This window comes from Perognathus longimembris, chromosome 28 (assembly GCF_023159225.1).
Source record: "Perognathus longimembris pacificus isolate PPM17 chromosome 28, ASM2315922v1, whole genome shotgun sequence".
In the NCBI taxonomy this organism is placed as follows: Eukaryota; Metazoa; Chordata; class Mammalia; order Rodentia; family Heteromyidae; genus Perognathus; species Perognathus longimembris.
Genome location: NC_063188.1, coordinates 34635320 through 34654883, shown reverse-complemented (window position 1 = coordinate 34654883; position 19564 = coordinate 34635320). Strand labels below are relative to the sequence as shown.

General features: G+C 35.8%; 1 protein-coding gene and 1 long non-coding RNA gene across 4 annotated transcripts in view; both read right to left on the bottom strand.

Annotated features, from left to right (window-relative positions):
• Window positions 1–1062: 1062 nt before the first annotated feature.
• LOC125343501 lies at window positions 1063–13298 on the bottom strand. The gene is made up of 3 exons (XR_007209343.1): window positions 12828–13298; window positions 8655–8656; window positions 1063–1075 (listed from the first exon to the last, which is right to left on the bottom strand). It is a non-coding gene; the product is annotated as an uncharacterized LOC125343501 (long non-coding RNA).
• Window positions 13299–14144: 846 nt separating this feature from the next.
• The window catches only part of Rbm41 (RNA binding motif protein 41), a 42947-nt gene continuing 37527 nt past the window's right edge, over window positions 14145–19564 (bottom strand). For all 3 annotated transcript variants that reach the window (XM_048335964.1, XM_048335967.1, XM_048335966.1), the window contains 3 exons: window positions 17953–18100; window positions 14839–16080; window positions 14145–14156 (listed from right to left, as the gene is read on the bottom strand). In XM_048335964.1, coding sequence (XP_048191921.1) covers window positions 15923–16080; window positions 17953–18100 — 306 coding nt within the window. In that variant the 3' untranslated portion in view covers window positions 14145–14156; window positions 14839–15922. The remainder of the gene's footprint in view (window positions 14157–14838; window positions 16081–17952; window positions 18101–19564) is intronic.

The window sequence follows — 19564 nt, the reverse complement described above, 5'->3', positions numbered from 1 at the left end:
AACAAGAGTAGAAAAAGAAGACTTGATTCATTCCTTATTTATAAATGCTATTAGTGTTCCCCAACTTAGTACAATGTCGGCTATAAGCTTATTGACTATAACCTTTGTTATACTGAAGTACATTTCTTCTGTTGCAATTTTATTCAGGGATTTAAACATGAAAGGAAATTGAACTCTGTCAGACTTTCTGTATTTATTGAGATGTTATGTGATTTGCTTTCTTCATGTACTACATTACATCTATTGAGTTAAAGCATTCTTAATTCCCTAAAATGAATCCAACTCAATCATAGTGTCTGATCTTTTTAATATGTCTTTGAATTTCACTTTGCAGTATTTTTTGAAAAAATATTGGATTTGTATTCATGAAAGAACTTGGCCCATAATTTTCTTTCTTTCATGTTCTTGTCTACTTTTTATTTCACCTCTTATTTCTTTAGTGTTCACTGTTCTAAGTGAATTTTTAGTCTCTCTTTGAATATTTTTATGCTTCCTCTTGTTGATATCTAGATTTATTTTGTTGTGGTCTGATAAAGTACAAGAAGTTATTTCAGTTTTCTCAAATTTAAGACTTGCTTTATGTCCTAAAACTGATATGTTTTTGATAGGGTTCTGTGGTCTGCTGAGAAGGACTTTATTCTGTGGCTGTTGGATAGAAAATTCTGTAGATGTTTATTAAATTCATTTGATACATAGCATTGCTTAATTCTGAAGTTTTCTTGTTGATTTTTTGTCTAGATGACCTATTGGGGAAAGAGTAAAGTAACCACTATTATTGTGTCGGGGTCTATCTTTGCTTTTATATTCAGTAGTGTTTGTTTTAAGAAACTGGGTGTGCTGACAGTTACTGTCTCACCAGATCCCTTCACTAGGGTTAAGGTTTGCAGGATGTGTGACATTGTCCTGAAGCTAAAATTGTCAGTCACCAGGCCCTTCTGCCTTGTGATTCTGTTTTCAGCTTCTCATTTCCCCTGGAGCTAGAGATTGTTTCCTGTTTTTCTCTTTTGCCTTTCTGTTTTTCCATTATTTTCTATTGTCCTACCTATATCTTGATTTCTGATGCCACCTTCTCTTTCTGTCTTCAAAATATAGCATCTAGTCTGTTACCTGACTCTTCTCATTCATTAAATCAAAATAATGGATGCTTCTAACCTACCATCTTTCCCCATTCACCTACAATTAACTTCAAACACAAATTTATCTTTCTCACATATAGAACACATTTATTCCTTCCCAATAATCTCAAAATTTCTTAGCTAGTTCCAGCATAAAATTTACAGTCTAAGTCCTATCACCTAAATGTCAATGAGATTGATCAGAAGCACCACTAAAAATCATACAAACCAGGTATGTGTGATACTCAAAGTATGATTTATCTTGAGGCAAATTTACCTCCAAAATTTACCTCTGTAAAATCAAACAAATGTTCCCCAAATATGTAGATATGCTAATTCCAAAAAGGAGAAGTCGAAGTGAATGGTCCCATGTAAGTCTAAAACTAAACAAGGCAAATACTAAATAAGTCTTTAGAAAACTCCAAATCTACATCACATTTTCTAGACTCCCTGAGGCAGTAGTTAAGTCCCAAAGGCTACAGGTGACCCTACCATGTGGTTTTCTGTGTACAGACCTCACAGAAATTCTCCTGGAGTTAAGTCTTGTGCTGAAGCCATCTCTGCTGACACTGTGTGATACTGGCTTTACCAGTCTGGTGTCTCTGCTGTGGCCCTGCCCCCAGAACTCTAGTAGGCATTACCCTAGTTGGGGCTGTCTTTGGTGATTTTCATCCTAAAGATTTGTTAGCTTTGCTCTAGAGGAAAATTTCTGCAGTAGCCCTACATCCATAGTTTTACTTGTCATATTCATAGTAGGAGAAGCCCTCTTTGGGAGCACCAATTCCATGTCTCTTCTGGGAGTTGCACTAGTAGGAATCTTTTTGTGATTATTCTGACCGTGTAAGAAATTCTCTACCTTGCTCCAGAAATTCTCTGAGACCTCCTTTGAAATTTCTCTGGAGGAAGCCATGCCTGTATAGCCTTTATACATTGTGAACCTTAGAATTAGGAATATTGGACAGGTGCTGGTGGCTCATGACTGTAATACTATGTACTCAAGACGCTGAGATAGGAGAATTGCAATTCAAAGCCAGCCCAGGCAGGAAAGTCTCTGAGTCTCTTAGCTCCAATTACTCCACAACTGACAAAAAAAACAAACAAGTAATTAGGAATACGTGGATGCTGCCTAGATTTACAGCTTTTACTCTCCAGTGGAGTAGTCGGCACCATATCCCTGGGCCCATTTGGCCATACCTGGGGTAGCCAAGGAGTAATGAGCGAGAAATGCCCCAAACAGCGACTTGAGGTGGTCCCAGACAGTGAATGACAAGACAGTAAAAAAGAGAAATAAATGCAAAGACATTTTGTGTTTATGGATTGGAAGACTTAATATTGTCAGTATTGTTAGGTAGACATTGAATGAACTCCCTTCCAAATTCCCAATAGTATTTGGCACAGAAATGAAAAAAATCATATGGAATTTCAGTATTGACTGTCAAAAAGAAACTTGAAAAAATAAATTTGGAAGTCTCACACTTTCCAATTACAGGAGTTACTACAAAGTTGAAGTCATCAACATCATGTGGCAGTGGCATTAGTGCAAACGTACAGACAAATGAGAAACAACTGACAGTCCAGAAATAGATCCCTCTTATTTCTGGTCAATGACTTCCAGCAAGGATGCCAAGAAAATCAAGCATAAATAGAATAATGTCCTCAACAAATAGTACTGGTAAAACTTGATATGTACATACAAAAGAATGTTAGACTTGTTCCTTACTCCATATATAAAAATTAACTCGAAACAGACCAAAGACCTAAACTTAATGGCTAAAGTTATAAAACTCTTAGATAATATCATATTTGTATATGACCTTGAATTTGGCAATAATCCAGAAAATCAACTCATGATACAGATAGATGTAGATAGAGATGGATAGATAGATATTTTCACATATAGTTATAAATAAATGAAATTCTTATACCTGCTACAACATGGATAAACCTTTAAAACACTACATTGAGCGATATTAGTCAGTTAATATTTGTTCTGTAATTTGATATTGATGTCCCTCATACAACATGATCTATAAACTCTAGCCCTACCCTGATGAGGCCTTCAGGATTTGGTCATGGGTATTTACAAAATGCCTTTTGTGAAATGCCTCTACTTTATCCTAGCAGATGATCTAATGCCTAAGTGTCTGACTCATGACCAGGTGTCCCTCTCACAGGAAACTTGTTGATATTGGCAGCTGCCCTTGTGACTCTTGTCTGACATGTGTCCAGTTTATTCCTAACTAGATAAAATGTCAGGAGATAAACTATCCTTACAAAGCCTCCAGCAAAGGCATTCTTTAGGAGAGTGTATCAATTAGGTTCAAGTGCATTATCAGGTTGAGACACAAAACACATGACATACCAGAGGCAGACTTTTAGTTACAGATTCCAGAGAGAAGGTAACATGCATTGTAAGGCCAATGGATAGTGTGGGACCCATACTCTTAGTTTGACAATGGTGGTAGGAGTTTGATCTGAGAGCCAAATCCTTTATTAGGGCCCAGTAATCAGTTTTCCCATGAGGAGGTCGCCCCTGCCCCCCATGCTAGTGCTGTACCGCTTGAGCCACAGCTCCACCTCTGGCTTTTTGGTGCTTAATTGGAGATAAAATTCTCACAGACTTTACCTGGGTTGGCTTTGAACCATGATTCTCAGATCTCAGTCTCCTGAGGAGCTAGGATTACAGGTGTGAGCCACTGGTGCCTGGCCCTATGACATTTACTCAATGAATTTAGAGCAAGTAGGGATGAGTTTCGGAGAGTCACATCTGGAAAGATGGAAACTGGAGTATATTTACCCAGTGTACTTGTGGTATGGGAGTCAGTGAGGCATATCATATAGTTCAGATCTTTCTGTAATGCAGGAGGCGGGCATCATCTGAAGATGGTTATATAAAGCAATTATGTGGATTGACTACACTGAGGAGCTGAGAGGAGGTGGGGAACTGGAGTCTGTGTTAGCTGCTTTTTGTATGAGAAAGTCCAAATTATATTCAAAGTGGATGCTAAGGCAACAAAGCTATAACACTTCACTTCATTTGGAAAAAATACTATATCATTGCACTCACATGAAATATCTAGGATAAGCAAACTCATACAGGCAGAAATAAAATTAGAGCTTATTGTAGCCTGGTGGAAGAAGCAAATGTAGAGTTATTGCTTTATTTGTACAGTTTTTGGCTGAAGTGACAAAAATTCTTAGAAATAGTAGTGATGGTTGCACAACATTGTAAATGTAATTAATACCACTGAATTATACCTTAAAGATGGTTATAATAACAAAAATTGAAAAGGAAATCCTCCAGGCAAAAGGAACATAATTTAAAATTTAAGTCTAGATATACACAAAGAATTGAGGAACACACAACATGAAAAATTTTGTCCCTAAAAGACATTAAATTTGGGGCTGGGGATATGGCCTAGTGGCGAGAGAGCTTGCCTCGTATACATGAGGCCCTGGGTTCGATTCCCCAGCACCACATATACAGAAAACGGCCAGAAGTGGCGCTGTGGCTCAAGTGGCAGAGTGCTAGCCTTGAGCAAAAAGGAAGCCAGGGACAGTGCTCAGGCCCTGAGTCCAAGGCCCAGGACTGGCAAAAAAAAAAAAAAAAAAAAAAAAAGACATTAAATTTTACAGCAAAATAAATAATAATAAAATAGTGGCTTTATAACTTTTGTAGGCGTATTATTTAAGCCAACAATAGCAAAAAGGAGAGAAATAGAAGTATATTTACTGTAAATGTCAAGTGATATATTTACATGAAGATATACTGTGCTAAATCAAACAAATGTATTATAAACCATTAATCGCTTAAATCAATCATATTAAATCAATTAAAACTTACAACTAACAACCCAATAAAAGAGATATAACATAATCATAAATATACTCAATTAATTCAAAAGAAGGTAGAAAGGAAAAAAAGAACACCCATACACATGGACACACGGACACACGGATACACACACACACACACACTCGATGGAACAAATAGAAAGCAATGACTTTTGGCAGACGTAAACTCACCATATCAATAATCACATTAAATAAAGTGGTTAAACACTTAATTAAACACAGATATTGTGTGAATGGACAAAATCCAAGACTCACTTATAAGGAATTGCTGGAAATTAAACAGATTATGGAGAAAAGATTCTATTTTAGTGACAAACAAAGGAAAGCTAGAGTAGTTTATATTAGTATCATATAAAATAGATTTCAGAACAATGTTATCAAGAATAAAAAGGGGAACTGGAAATGTGGCTCAAGTGGTAGAGCGCCATCTGTGAGTGAAAATAAAAACTGCTGGTTTTTTAGTGAAGAAAAGAATACTTCAATAAGAGAACATAACAATCCTAAATTTTTGCATTCTTAGCAATGGAACTTCAAAATTCGTAGAGAAAAATCTGACAGAATTGAAAGGGAAAACAGCTCCACAAGAACAGTTAGACATTTTAATATAACTCTCAATAAACTACAGAAACAGACAAAATCAATAAGGATATGGAAGATTCAACAAATCGATCAAAAACATTTACCTAATTGACACATATGAAATACTGCAGCAAACTACAGCAGAATATACTTTGTTTCCAAAGTTAAATTGCAGACAGAATATTAATCAACATATGCCATATTCAGTCACAAAACAAGTCACAATAAAGACACACTTAATTTATACTTTCCAAAAAATTCCACAAAATGCTATGAAGTTCAGAAAACCAAGTATGTTCTCTGACTTTAAAGAAATTAATTTAGAAATAAAAAAACATTTAAAATTTCTCCAATATTTGAAAATGAAAGGCGATATTTCAAAACACTCTATATGTCAAAGAAAATATCAGAAGAGAAATGTGATATCATTTTAGACTGAGTGGGAGTGAAAACACAGCATAATAAATTTATTAGAATCCAAAGTGTTCTATAGCACTACATGATTATATTAAAAACCAGTTAAACATCTTCCAAAAAAGAAAAGCCCAGCGAGGGAAAGGGCAAAGGGCAAACCAATGCAACATCGATACTCACAAGACAATATGTTGGCAGTAAATTTTACAACTTGGAGGGGGGTGGGGGAGGAGGGAAAGTGGTAGAAAAATGAGGGACGGGGTAATAATGTTCCACAAGAAATGTACTCATTATCTTATGTATGTAACTGTAAGGCTTCTGTACATCACTTTTTTTGGCGGGGGGCGCTAGTCCTGGGGCTTGAACTCAAGAGCTGTCCCCGGCTTCTTTTTGCTCAAGGCTAGCACTCTACCACTTGAGCCACAGAGCCACTTGTGGCCTTTTCTATATATGTGGTGCTGAGGAATTGAACCCAGGGCCTCATGTATACAAGGCAAGCACTCTACCACTAAGCCACATTCCCAGCCCCTGTACATCACTTTGACAATAAAATTAAATTAAAAAAAGAAGACAAGCCCAGGACCAGATATATTCTCCCAGAACTTTAAAGAAAGAAAGGAAAAAAACCCAACAGTGCATACAATTTACTACATAAAATACAAGGGGGAGGGAACACTTCCAAACGAATTCTATGAAGCCAGTATTACTGTGATGGCTAATCTTGTCAACTTGATTGGGCTCAGAAATACCTAGGAAATTATACTAAAGTATATTTTTGGGTGTGTCTGTAAAGGTGTTTCTAGAGATAATTAGATCATGAGGTCCCTAACCTAATGAAAGATTAATCCCTTGATGAACTTATGAGGGCAAATATGATACCAAAACCAGACAAGGACACAACAAAAAAAGAAAACTATAGACCAATTTCCTTGATGAATATTGATGCAAAAATCCTCAAAAAATACTGGCAAACTAAATTCAATAGCACAATAAAAAGATCATATGCCTTGAACAAGGTGTTGTCATCCCAGGGACCAAAGGGTAGTTCAATATATACAAATTAAGAAATATAATATAGCACATAAATAAAGGGAAAAGAATGACACAGGTATTTCAATGGGTAATAAAAAGAAAGCCTTCCACTTCCTTGATGACAAAAGCACCGAATAGAAGAAGAATCAAACCTTCAAAAACTAAAGTCTTTATGAAACAAACATTGTACTGAACAGAGAAAAAAACTGAAAGCAGTTTTTTTTTCCTAAAATCAGGAATGAGAAGACTTTTCACTCTTACCACTCTTGCTCAATATAGTCCTTGAATTCTTAGCCAGAGCAATAAAGCAAGATAAATAAATAATACATATAAACAGGAAGGGAAGAAGTCAAATTCCCCCTATGTGCAGAGGATATATGCCTTGACATAGATCTGGCCAAATTAAATTTGAGTGACTCTTGACCATCTTCTACTTCGATATTTGGAGCCTTCCCTTGGTTTAGAAAGTTTTCTATTATTTAACTGCACTTTCTATCCCTTTGACATTCTGTCTTAAACCTGAATATTTGTTTCAGAATATCTTAAAGCCTTCATGAAATTCTAATACATTTTCTTCATTTTTCTTGCTCCCTTTCCTCTTTCTCTTTTGTGCTGATATTGAGGCTTCAACTTGGGGTTTCTAGCTGTCTCTTGTGCCTCCCCCCCCCTTTTTTTTGCTAGTGCTCTGCCATTTGAGCCATACCTCTACTTCTGGTTGTTGTTTTTTTTTCTGGTTAATTAAGGACAAGACTCTCTTGGATTTATATGCCTATACTAGCTTAAAAATGAGATTCTCATATCTCAGCCTCCTGAGTAGTTATGCGTATAGGCCTAAACCACTGACACTCAGACTCTTTTCTTTTTTTATCCTCTATATTTTAAAATATTTTGTCTTTGAGCTCACTAATGATCAATTCTACATGATTTACCCTACTTTTGATGCCACAGGTCACATTTTTAATTTCACTAAGTGTATTTTTCAGTTGGATTTTTCAAATTACTTCTATATTCTTGCTGCATTTTTCTTTTAGAGTATTAAAACATTGTGCTCTCTTGAAGAAGGTCAAGTTTCTTTAAAAGTTTGTTTGAAATTCTTCATGTATGAATTGTCCCATATTGGCTACTATCTGGTCAGTTTCTGGTGCTCTATTTTGCTTGGTAGTTGAAGCTATGTTTTCCTGAAAGTTCTTGATGCTTGTTGGTGTGTGCAATCATCTGGGCACTGAAAGATTCAGTATTCTAGTTTTCACAATCTGGCTTTGTTTATGCCTATCTTTTCAGAAATTCAAAAAGGCTGCTTATCTTTTCTGCAACAATTTTTACACCACAATATGTCTTAACTCTAGGTTTTTTGCAACCCCGTTGTTTGTGTGTGTCACTATTTCAGAACTAGCAGGTGATGTAAGCCCAGGTTCCCAATATGCACCTGGTGGGTTATTAATAATTGACCACAGCAACTACAAAGTGTATTTCTATAAGCCTCTCCCTGGGGCAGCTATAGGCCCATACTCTGCATCCACAGTAATTAGCTGTGGATGAAGAAGTTAAGTCTGGTTCTGGGAAAAATAACTGTGGAGGTGGACCCCTGTCCTCCTATACCACATCTGTGGCCATGAATAGCACAATGCTGTGTCAAACTCTGAATCCACAATCCATCACGACTAGCTCTGTACACAGTAGGACCAAAGACCTTATGGTATGACTACTGCTCAGATTTGCTTGTTGGTAGAAGACTAGCACATGGTAGAAGACCAGAACAAGCTTGGTTGATTCTAGCTGGGATAGAAGTCTGATAAACTGGGACCATGTGTTGTCACCTGACATTTGGGGATAATCCAGAGACTCCATACACAGGCAATGCATTTTCTAGAAGACATTTAAAAAGAACAACTTTATAGTCAAGATATCCAGTGGATAATACTTAAACCTAACGATTTAGAACTTCCATCTCCTAATATGATGCCCTAAAATAGACACCATATAATATCCATGGTATTAACAAAAAAGCAAAGACTCTATCTCAAAATACAAACAAAATAGGAGGAAGGAGGAAGTGGTGGACTGAGAGGTGTTGAAAGGAGTGACAATGATCAAAATACATTGCATTCATAAACTGCTTTGTTAAATGGCAACTCCTTTGTACAAGTACTTAAAGATAATACAAATATGAACAAACACAAACCAAAAAACCAAGCTAGTTAGGAAATGAAAATTCTAGAAACTGACCAGTGCTCTTCAATTGTCAGTCATCAAAGACTAAGAATGAAGAACATTCAAGTAGACACAATAACAAAATGCCATGTGAATACTGAATTTGATCCTAGATCAGAAGACATTAAGACAATTGACAAACTTTAAATAAGGTCTATATTAGCTAAGAGTACTTCAGTGTAATTATTATTATTTTTTTGGTTTCGATAATTGTACTTTAATTAAGTAACCTAAGAAAAAACTGAGTGTAGGATAATATGCAAACTCTTACTAATTTGTGCAACTTTTCTATAAACTTACAACTTTTTTTGAAGAGTATATTTTCCTAATTTGTGCCAGTTAGACACATTTGTCTGTGAGTTATTTACATTTTATGCATAAATTTCTTTTTGCACATTTTGTAATTTTACTACTGATTTGGTATACAGGAATTGCAATAGCTAATCTTGTTAATTTGATTGCATTGAGAGATGCTTAGATTAGCAAGACATGCTTCTGGGTGTGTCTGAGGGCACTTCCAGAGACAACTGGCATGCTGTGACAGAAACTGAGAGAAAATCCATTCTGAAAGTAGGTAGCACTTGGGGCCTGGATGAAACAAAACTAGTAGGAGGAAGTGCGCTAAAGTAGGCTCACTCTGTCTCTTGGCTTCTGGTCAATATTAGGAGCACTTTGCTCCACCACCTACCCTCTGCTTTGCCTCACCTTGGGCCCAAAAGCAATAGAGACAGGTAACCATGGACTGAAACCTCTGAAAGTGAGCCAGAATAAATCTTCCCTCCTTCAAACCAGTTTTCGTAGGTATTGACAAATACCTGAAAAGTCTAACTTGGTAGTTTCCATGATAATCTGCACAGAACCATGATCCAAAACCATTAACAGGAAAATAAGAGAAATAATTCCTAAAATTAAAACTACATAAAAATAAAAATTTAAATTATAAATTCTTCTGAATAGTGTTGACAAAATCTTGTACTGTTCTACTCCATCCTGTTACATCCCATTCAGGATGTAAATCATTCCTTTATCCAGAGTGTTTTTTCTATCTATATACATTACCCACCAGTAGTTATGTCAGTTATCAGGTTTGATTGCTAAGGCATCCCAGGGCTTAATTTAATATTTAATAATGGCTTCAAAGAGCAAAGGTAGTGATGCAAAGGCAGTACCACAATGCAGGAAATGAGCTCCTTGTAGTAACAAATACATTTTACAGGTTTTTCTTTTTTAATGATGGGTTTATATATATACAGATATTTTTTGGGAGTATTCAACTATAAATTTTTATTTCTAAATTTTGCTTCATATGTATTTGTTTTTAAAGTTTATTTTTATTGTAAGAGTCATGTACAGAGGGTTGCAGTTGCATAGGTCAGGTAATGAGTACATTATTTTTGAACACCGCTTCCCTTGTCCTCGTGCTTTTTTTCCGCCTCCAGAGCCCTATCTCATACAAGTTCATTTTCAACACAATGTCTAGTATCACTGCTGAATTAGTTCACCCTTTGTCCTACCATTTCTGTGCTTCCCTTTACCCTCCCCAAATCAGGCAAACTTATAAGACAAAAGGTACAGAAATTAAAACAGTGACAAAAGGAGAAAAAAAAAAGAAAAAAACCCACAAAAAGTAAAACCTTTTTGTTTTCATTTCTTGGAGTTCATTTTGATAAGCATTTTTATATGATCATAAGCACATAGCTATTGAACATTTGTGATCCTCTCCTAAGAATATCTTTCTTTGGGCTCACTGTGAATTAGTCCTGTTTAACTTATCATGTCCAAGTGTAATACTTTCTCTTTTGCTACCCATTGTTTTTACTTATAGGTGTATAAGCACATTCTAATTATTACAAATGAGGGAAACCATGCAACCTGTTTTTTTGGGTCTGCCTTACTTTGCTTAATATAATGTTTTCCAAGACTTTCCATTTCCTTACGAATGGAGCACTATCATTCTTTCTTATGGAAGCATAGAACTCCATTGTGTAAATACACCACATTTTCTTGAGCCATTTGTCCACTGAGGGGCATCTAGGTTGATTCCATATTTTGGCTATGATAAACAATGCTGCAATGAACATGACTGTGCTGGTAGCTTTAGTGTGGCCAGCTTTGTGGTCCATTGGATAAATGCCCAGGAGTGGAATGGCTGGGCCATAGGGAAGCTCTATGTGATTTTCAGAGCAGTTGAACAAGTTTACATTCCCACCAACAGTGTAGTAGAATTCCCTTTTGGCCACATCCCTGCCAGCATGTTATTGCTAGTTTTGTTGATAATGGCCATTCTTTTTTTTTTTTTTTTTTTTTTCTTTTTTGGCCAGTCCTGGGCCTTGGACTCAGGGCCTGAGCACTGTCCCTGGCTTCTTCCCGCTCAAGGCTAGCACTCCGCCACTTGAGCCACAGCGCCGCTTCTGGCCGTTTTCTGTATATGTGGTGCTGGGGAATCGAACCTAGGGCCTCGTGTATCCGAGGCAGGCACTCTTGCCACTAGGCTATATCCCCAGCCCCGATAATGGCCATTCTAACTGGGGTAACGTAGAATCTCAAAGTTGTTTTCATAAGCATTTCTTTTATGGCCAGAGATGTTGAACATCTGTTCATGTGTCTATTGGCCATTCATACTTCTGAGAAGTCAGGCAGAAAAAAAGTAGTAGTAAAGGAGGTTTTAACTTTTCAGCAATAATTAAAGATCACAGAATACTTCAAATTTGTCTTTTTTCCATTAAAATTACATTTATTTAAAAATTTACAACAGGAAGATTTCTTTTTTTAATGTATAATTCTGAGTTTTGACAAGTGCACAAATTCATGGAACTACAAACAATATTCAGAAAATTATTACCATTTGAACAAATCCCTAGTGCTATGACTCTGTAGTCACAGAATACACCAATGTTAGCCCCTGATATTCATTCCTATTATCTTGTCTTTCCTAGAATATATACATGGAATAAAAAAGTAAGTAGCCGTTGAGCCTGGATTCTTCTACTTAGCAAATGCATTTAAGATTCATTTGAGTTGTTGCATAGACGGTTATTAGTTTTTATTGCTGAGCAGAGTTTCATTGGTTATGCACAGTTTCTTTTATCTATGCACCAGTTGAAAGGTTTCCTTTATATTTATTTTTCTTCATTATTAATGGTTTGTAGATCTAGTATAGGGCAGAATGAGATTTCCTACCCAACAGGAAACAGTTCCTTCTGCAAAGTCTAGCTGAAAAATCTATATCCTTGGGTAACATGTACAAGAGGCTATAACCAGATAATTTACTTTTTAATCTCTTAAACTATATTTAAAACAGAGTAGTTAAAATCCTATGTTGAGCAGTAGAGTATATAAAAGAAATAGGAGTTGTCCTGAGTATAGTCAGACGATATCCTAGAATGTGCCTGACAAATATTCTGGAAGCCATGTCACTGCAAGATTTAAAAATTTTTCAATTAAAAATACTGAAAAAAAAAACCTACTTAAAACCATACCACCCTAAAATGTTCAAAAAGTAAAAGCCTCCTTTAAGCCTATGCAATTTTACTCCCAAAAGATTTATAATTTTCTTTAAACATGTCAGGTTCTGAGTATAATGCATCTTGACCAGTATTGCCCCTTCCAGACTCCCAGTACTTTGTAAGTTAACGCAAACTGTTGGGAGTTTAGGTGAGAATATATTCATAGATACAGTCTTCTATTTTAATGGCTGCAACGTATGTAAGTGGAGTTACTCATTTTCCAAGTGAGGGACATTTGTGTAATATCCAACTTCCTATATTTTGTATTTGTTACATACCACACAACTCATGAGTTTCAGTATATGCATGCTATGTGTTCATTTGGCACAATTTTAGAACATTTTCACGAAATTCTGAAGAAAACTCATATACTTTAGCTATTGTCCCCAACCATTTCGATTCCTTTTCTTCCCACCCCACCCTAAGCAAATCTTGTCACATATATTTGCCAACTGGACACTTTATATAAATGGAATCAAATCACATGTAGTCATTTGTGACTTTCTTTCACTAAGCACATTCTTGGGATGCTGTGGTGTATGTGTCAGAAATGGTCCCTGCTGTATTGGGGGTGGGGGTGGAAATTTGTGAACTCTGTGTGTGTGTGTGTGTGTGTGTGTGTGTGTGTGTGTGTGTGTGTGTGTTTTAAATGTTTTATAGTATTCATCTCAGGAGTCATTTAAGTCTGGGCTTTGTGTGGGTGCTTTATAAAATTATTCACTGTATACATGCAGTTATTAGGTTTATTAATATAATTTTGTCTTTTGAAGATGAACTATATATTTCTACCTTTAAAAAATGAATTTTAAAAGCGTAACTTTCGTGAAAGAGCTAGTTATCAAAATAAGTCCCAGGAAATGGAAACATGGGTTATTTATGTTGTAGATGGTGGTGGTGGTGGTGGTGTGTGTGTGTGTGTGTGTGTGTGTGTGTGTTTCTGCATCTTGGGGACAGGGTAAAGGGGAAGTACAGAAAGGGGAGGAGGAAGGGTGAACAAATGCAATCATGGTATTCAGTATACACTCTGTGGAAAATGAAGTATGAAACTTGTGGGCAGGGACAGGAGAGGGAAACTGAGGGAAAGTAAAGGAAGGGGAAACACTGTTGGAAAGAGAAATGTATGCATTACCTCAATTGTGAAATAGTAACCCCTCTTTACAACACCTTAATAATAACAAAAAAATTGTATTTTAAAAACTTAATCTTTTTTCTTCTTTTTTGTTTCCTCTATTTGTTACTATGGTTTTAAATACTATATAATGTTATTTCTTTAGTAAAATACATCATTATTTCTATCTAGCTTGTCTTGTTATTAGCAAATGTTACATTTCTATATATTACATGCCAAACAAAACTACAAACATACAACCATATGCAATTAAAAATTAATTAAGAGAATAAAGGAAAATGCATTCAAATTTTCTTTTATAATTACTTTTGTTTCCTTTCATATGCAGAGTGAAATTACTGCCTCAAATAACTTGCTTTCAACTGAAAAAGTTCCTTTTTATTTCCTGTGAGGTTGGCCAGCAATAGTATTTTTTATTACATGGGAATGTTTGGCTTTATCTTCATTTTTTGCAAAATAGTTTTATTGTATAGATTCATAAATGGTAGTTATTGTTCTCTGATAGTTATTTTTCGTTGAATATGTTATGTTACTACTGCAACTATAGTTTCTAAGATCACGTTTACAATTCCTATATTTTCTGTTTTTTTAAGACAGGGTCTCACTGTGTTACAGAGGTTGGTCTCAAACTCCAGGCCTCAAACAACCCTGCTGTCTCTGTCACCTGAGTTAGGTGAAACTACATCAGGACTACTGCTACTGTTACTAATGAGAAGTCAGTTGTTAATCATAGTGAAGCTTCCTCATGAGTAATAGCTCATTTTTCTTGGGTTGCTGTCAAGATTTTCTCATTGCCTTTGAATTTTAGTATTTTTACTATGGTGTGGCTATCTGTGGATTTTTCTTTGTTTATTCTACTGGGATTTCCTGAGCTCATTCAATGACTAGATTTGTGTTTCTCATCAAATTTGAAATATTTATAGCTAGTATCTTGCATTATTTTTCTGTACCTTTGTCGCATTCTGTCACTTTTATAACGTGAACATTTAGAGTTCACGTTCTATCACTCTCATAACATGAACATAAGAGTTCCTAATGCTGCAACAGATGTCCCACATTCTGTCAATTTTACTCATTCTGTTTTATTTATGCTCCTCATCTTGGAAAATATTATCTCATTTAACCCTCACAACCTAATTAGATAGACGAGAAACTTAAGTTCAAATGAACTGACTCGCCAAGTCAAGTGGCATGTGTGGGCCATGAGGCTCACAGGGAAGTCTGACTCCAATGCTGGCACCAATTCTTCTATATTATATTGTCTTTCTAGTCTTCAGCCATCATAAAGAAACAAGTATGGGATTTTAGATAGGCTGTCTCTCTTCTACAGAACTTTCTTCCCATGTTCTTTAGTATTCCTTGCAAGTATGGCCCTCTTCTAGAATCCACATACCTAACATTTATTTGCTTAATGTTTATTGCTTTGAATCAGTGCTTATTAATGGTATCTAGCTTTAAATGGCCATGAAAACACCAATACTTTGATCTAAAAGATTTTATTAGAAAAATATACAGCTTTTGGAAGGCTCTGAGAACTTAAATGGAAAAGTATTCATTAAACATGGCAACTCACCTATAAAATTACCTACTGCTGATAGCTTTGATATAACAGCATTTGATATTTAGGTCTTTTATTCATTAGTTGGATAAAATTAGATATTATTGTGTTCTACCAAATAAATATTTTAACATTTAGTTTTAAGATTTTATAGGTAGAAAGCAGTTCTGGAAAGAAATGTTATCTCTTGGGGTAAATAGTTTGACTCCAGAAAATGGTAAGATTTTTTTTAAATCCTCAGAAATAGTCTTGTCCTGTGAAAATAATATTCTATGTATTGCCCTTAATACTCAGGATATTGCATGTTCTATATATATATTATTTGATTATAGAAAATCTTTCCTACCAGTTCTCTTCAAAAGCTGAAATACATTTTCTTATTTCTTGCTCTCTAACTTCTTCTTCTCAACTCCAAATGTATTTTTATCTATACATAAATCCTAGAATCAAGATTCTCATGCCAAAAAGATCATTTAGCTAGAACGTGTGCATATGTATATATACACACATTGCTTATACATAATCACTGACTCCCTGTATTGTCTGAAGAAGATGATGTGAGAGAAACAGCCTGGAGATCTAATTGTTGCTTTCTGTTCTTTCCAAACTCTATCACCAATATTTTCCCATGCAGGTTATATCCATTTACTTGATGCAATGCTTGACATGCTATTTCCTCGTCTAAAAGAAAAAAAGAAGGTATCAATTTATATATAATTTAATCATTCCATTCTAATACAAGTCCAGTTCTGGTTGCCATTTGCTTTTATCATCTTTTCTATAATCTCAAATTTATATAACTCAGCAAGTTTAAAGCACTGGCTAACAATAATGACAATAAAAACTCAAAATGGATATTAGAGGATGTTTTTAAATTTGAAGACATAGGTTAAACAAACAATGATATAAGGCAATGTGCTAATGAAATCTAAGCTATACCTAATCATACATAAGTCTCTAATGCAAAAAAGATTATATATATTATAAAAAACTAAGTATTTTTCAACATGGTGACTGAGTATACCTTGCTTCTTTTTATTTCAGTGACAGTGGGAATCTTTACTGGGATAAGTAACCTAGGAGGTATATAGAAGCTTTGGGTATGAGAATATATAGTGTACAATAGGAACAGTCAACCTACAGGTTTCAGAGCCTGGATGTAAAAAATGAGGGGGTGGATTATGACCAGTAGCTTGTAGAACCAAAAGTTAACAAGTTCATTAGTCTCAGACAAACCTGTTTGGTGTCAGATGCACTAAAAAGTTTCAAATGTACATTATAACTACTATTATGATTAGTAAAACAGCTACACATTTAAATGTATCTACTTTATAAGACCTTTTTATTATGTATTTTTAATTAGTGTAGCAAATTCTGTGAGGGTATGGTATTTTTTAACTTAAAAGAAGTCCTTATAGTTTGAAAGACTGAAAACAAAACCATTGGTGAAAAGGATCTATAAATTTTCAATGAGAAATAAATGATACATGAGTGTACAACAACCATGAATGGGAGACTAGCAGTACTCAGGTATAAAAATCACTTGTCTACACACAGGCTATATCTACCCCCCCCCCCCAAAAAAAATACATAAACTGGCTAGCTTATCACAGGAATCAAAATTTTTCTATTATTCTTTCATTTTGATTAGAACACTAAATCTATGTAGTACTATACAAGTGAGACTAACAAGAATGTACCATTACCCTCTAATTAAGAATTAGTAGTGGGGGGGGGCTGGGGATATGGCCTAGTGGGGTGAGCGCTTGCCTCCTACACATGAAGCTCTCAGTTCGATTCCCCATCACCACATATATGGAAAACGGCCAGAAGGGATGCTGTGGCTCAGGTGGCAGAGTGCTAGCCTTGATCAGGAAGAAGCCACGGACAGTGCTCAGGCCCTGAGTCCAAGGCCCAGGACTGGCCAAAAAAAAAAAAAAGAATTAGTAGTGGGGTGCTGGTGGCTCATGACTGTAATGCTAGCTACTCAGGAGGAAACTAGCCCAGGCAGGAAAGTTCCTGAGATGGTTATCTCCAATAAACTACTCAGAGAAAGCTAGAAGTGGCTCTGTGGCTCAAGTGTAGAACACTAGGCTTGGGCAAAAGAAGCTCAGGGACTGTGCACTATGTCCAAGCTCCAGAATTGGCACAAAAGTGCAAAAACTTAGTATGTTAATATTAGCCTGCAGTCACTTAGTCCTAAACAGAGCATAAGACAAGTATACATGTTTTGATCAGTATGCCAATATATTAATTAGTGAATAATGTAATTATAACTTGGACTAGAAATATGTCTTGAAAAGGTATAAAATTTGGTGAAGTATGAAAGAAATGCCAAGATTGGGGACATGAGAGCACTTGGATAAGGTGGTCATGTACTGTCAACAAAGAAGAAGGCAAGACAGACAGGAGAGAGGAGCACTGAAAATATATATTCCTTACTTCTGTCTTCTTATGTGCTGTGAAGAATCAAGGCTACAATTAGAGAGGTTATAGGTAGTATCTAGGGAACAGACTTTGTAACCAAGTAAGTATGTAGATGGAGCTACTTACTGGGAAAGGTGATGAAAGCTTGTCCCTTCATTCGTCCAGTCATCATTTGGAATGTAATTGGAGGTCCTTTTTTCTCCTGGAAGCGGGCGAATAATGAGATAAGATCTCTATCTGTCACCCGAGGGCTAAGGTTCTTCAGGTATAACACCTAGTGTAAATTGAAGATCAAGAAAAATACCATATAAGAAAGGTAAAGCAACTCTTTCATTATTGCCAGAATTCATTTCAGAGATAGTGGATTAAATACATTAATCAAAGTTTCCTCTCTTCAGAAAACTCTTTAGAACTACAAGGACTTAACAAACACAAACCAAACAAGGTCAGAAAGAACAAAGAAAGACGGCAATAGCAACACTATTTTGGAGGCTGGGAAATAAATGGATAAGCAGGAATAACTTAGCACACTCAAGAAAGCTGAATAATAAATCAGCAATGGGGAAGCCAAGAACTCACCTAATCTCTACCTAAGAACCTTAAAAAGCCAGCTGTGGTGATGTGCATCTATAGTCCCAGCCACTAGGGAAGCTGAGGTAGGAAGCCAGAGTGTAGTATGGACAACATAGTGACACCTTGTCTCAAAAAAAGAGGAGGGAAGGAGGGAGGAAGGAAAGGAACTGGATCACTCAAAAAATTTTGGGAATGGAAAGCTTCGGAAATGGATGTGAAGGGTTGGGATTAAAATAAGAATGATAAATTGAAGACTGTTTTAAAGCTAATTAGATCTTTAAATGTCGTCTGCAGTATGCTACTGGGTGAGGATAGCCAGTAATCTTGGTACAATACTAGAGGCTCACTGTCAGAAGGTACAGAATGTCATATAGAGCTGAGGTTTTAAATGCTATTTCTGAAAACAAAGAGATTAAGGGAGAAAATGCACATTTGGCTCCTAGAATGCTTGTACCATCTCTTGACCATATCCAGAGTAGTCTCCTCTGGAGAAACTTGAAATCCCACAAAGGAAAGATATAAAAATACTGACTTGGGATAGTAAATCTCTCCAACAAATGGTCTAGTGAATGTCTTGAGACAAGAGTCTTCCTATGCAGCCAGGAATGGCCTTGAACTCATGATCCTCTTGCCTTAGCCTCCTAAGTGCTGGGAATTCAGTAGGTCACTTTAAAGTGCAGCTCAAAGTCCTCAAAGGCCATTCATGTTCAGCACAGATTATCAAATATCTGAGGAAAGCCTCTAATATGAAAGATAGAGAACAGAATACAGAGAAAAGAAAGCAAATAGGAGGAAACAGAAATCAACAGAACCCTCAGAAAAATATTAAAAATTCCATCATTGGAAATGGGATGCTATCTAAAAAATCGAAGAGAAAAGGGCTCTTACATGTAATTCAATTTAAGGCACTATCAGTTTTAAGCAGATTTTTATGGATATAGTAACCCCAAGGAAAATATATGCAGAAGATAGAGAAAAAATGAGCAAGGAATCACAGCATGTCACTACACAACTAAAGTAATGTCAAATTAAAAAAAATCAATGAAACTCAAAGGCATACAGCTAAGAGGGAAATAGACAAAAGAGTTACAAGACAGACCAAAAACAATGAACAATAGCCACACCAAGTCCATATCTATTAATAATTACCTTACGTGTAACTGGA